At 32.4% G+C, this 2,321-nt stretch overlaps 1 protein-coding gene across 1 annotated transcript in view; it reads right to left on the bottom strand.

The window, feature by feature from the left end:
* Positions 1-8: 8 nt before the first annotated feature.
* LRRK2 (leucine rich repeat kinase 2) overlaps positions 9-2,321 on the bottom strand; it is a 155,486-nt gene continuing 153,173 nt past the window's right edge. The window contains exons 51-52 of the mRNA XM_023738875.1: positions 1,151-1,222; positions 9-326 (exon numbers count right to left, since the gene is read on the bottom strand). Of these exons, the coding sequence (XP_023594643.1) occupies positions 205-326; positions 1,151-1,222 (194 nt within the window). The 3' untranslated portion in view covers positions 9-204. The remainder of the gene's footprint in view (positions 327-1,150; positions 1,223-2,321) is intronic.

Raw genomic sequence — 2,321 nt, forward strand, 5'->3', positions numbered from 1 at the left:
AAATAGTTCTTTTAAACATATTTTTACTGTAATTATTTTACACATACTGATATTAAAATGAAACATATAAACATTCCTTCATATACATATGAGCTATTTCAAAGAGTGGAAGTTCCCTTTTCAATGTAAACATTTAAAGAAATATTTACAAGAGAGGAAAATAATTTTTTCCATTCAAAAAGACCAACATTTCCAATATCCCTCTTATTCAACAGATATTCTTCTCATTTTTTCAGCCAATTCTTTTCTTACTTCAATGTGTTGTTCTAAATTTTGCACTTCATGTGGAAGATTGATGTCCCAAACAGACAAGCAAGATTGTATCTCTAGAAAAAGACAAACGAAATCATATTACAAAGATCCACCATAAACCTTTTCCATTTTATTTTGATTTTGTTAATGTATATTTAGTTAACTTGGACAAATGAATTTATAAATAAGGCTATAAATAATGTACTAAATTATTGCCAATCATAAGAAATTACACTTGGAAAACATTTATAATACATTATAAAAAACTACTAAATTTCAGGAAGAGTGTGGACATTTAATAACCTAACGTTTCATTTTCTCAAAGAAATAAAACTTCATCAAACACTTTTCAGAATGAGACCTCATGTATATATGCAAGTATATTATCAGGAAAAACATTCACATTTAGTTTACACTGGGGTTAGTTCTCACTTTATAGTGGTTTATATCTCTACCCCTTCTAAAAAAATAAATATTTAATACTCTTAAATCACTGAAGCTTCATTTTGAAGACTATTTATACTAAATTATTTATACTATAAAGAAGTTACCAATTAAAAATGCTGAAAATATTATAGCATATGCAATATTTACTATAAATTTATAAAACTCAAACCAAACCTATTGCCGTCAAGTCAATTCCAACTCATAGTGACCCTATAGGACAGAGTAGAACTGCTTCATAGAGTTTCCAAGGCTGTAATCTTTACAGAAGCAGACTGCCACATCTTTCTCCCATGTAGTGGCTGGTAGGTTTGAACCTCTGACCTTTTGGTTAGCAGCTGAGCTTAACCAGTCTGCAACCAGGGCTCCTTAAATTTATAAACAGCACGTAATATGTTACCATCATATGTGTTATTGCACTGTCTTTGGAATACAGGATTCTATTAAACTTTACCTTTTTGGTGTTGCGTACCTTCAGTACTTTTCCGATTATACCCCAAAACCAGCATGACATTTTTAAGGCTTCCTTCACCAAAACAAAATATAAGAGTTTTCCATTAAAACAGTAAAATATGTTGAACTAAAACAAGTACGTTGTTCATATTTGAAGACACAAATATTTTAGAACTGAATTTACAATTCTACTTTTTAAGAGACATTTCAATTACATTGAATAAATAAGTCTCCAAGAAGACCAGCGATTTTTTTTTAAGTTAGAAAATCTATTATCTGCTCTTTGCTGTAATTCTTATTAATTATGTGAACTTAAGAAAGTAGCTTAAACTTTACACAAAATGGTTTTAATATGTACACAGGAGCCTCCAAAGTTATCACATCAAATGAGACAATGTGTGTGGAAGTGTGTAAGGAACTGGCCAAATGTAAAGCATCTGGATGGAGAGCTGGATGGATGGCTATCACAATACTCTGTCACAAAATCATACTTTCCTCTTAAGTCACTCATTAATTTATTTAAAAAATATTCATCAGAAGTCTTTTATCCTAGGCATGAGGCTAGGTCCTGGGAATGAAGGGATGAACAAAAATGTGGAGACTTTACCTACATGAAGCTCATGGTCTAGTGAGGAGACTGACCTTAATAAAAACAATCATGACTACAATCAATGCTCTGTAAGAGAAGTATTATAAAAGCCAAAAGTAAGAACTCTGGCCTGGTCAGTGTTCGTTTCTCTCATTTGAGGTACCTTTCTTAAAAGAATAAGAATTAACTAAGCCAATGAGGTAGACTAAGTAAGTTAACTAAGTTAACTAAGCAAAGAAGGAAATAGCGTGTCCAAAACTCAGAAGCAGGGTGAAGCAAGGACTAGGAGGAACTGAACATTCACCTATTACAGAAAGAGTTGGGAGGAATGTGGTACAGGATGGAGATTGGAGCTAGATCATACAGGGCCTTGTAGCTATGTTTACATGTAACTTTTTCTTAAAATCAATTGTAACCCACTGAGATCCCACTATATATTTCAGATATGAATGGCCAGCTGAAACATCTGGGACCCAAAGTATGTACAAACTAAGTGAGAAGATATAACAACCTTGGTAGAATAAGATTAGGGAGACAACACACTACAGATCTCCTACTCAGTTTGTGTGAACTTGAATCCTGA

Source organism: Trichechus manatus, unplaced genomic scaffold, assembly GCF_000243295.1.
Source record: "Trichechus manatus latirostris isolate Lorelei unplaced genomic scaffold, TriManLat1.0 scaffold00123, whole genome shotgun sequence".
In the NCBI taxonomy this organism is placed as follows: domain Eukaryota; kingdom Metazoa; phylum Chordata; class Mammalia; order Sirenia; family Trichechidae; genus Trichechus; species Trichechus manatus.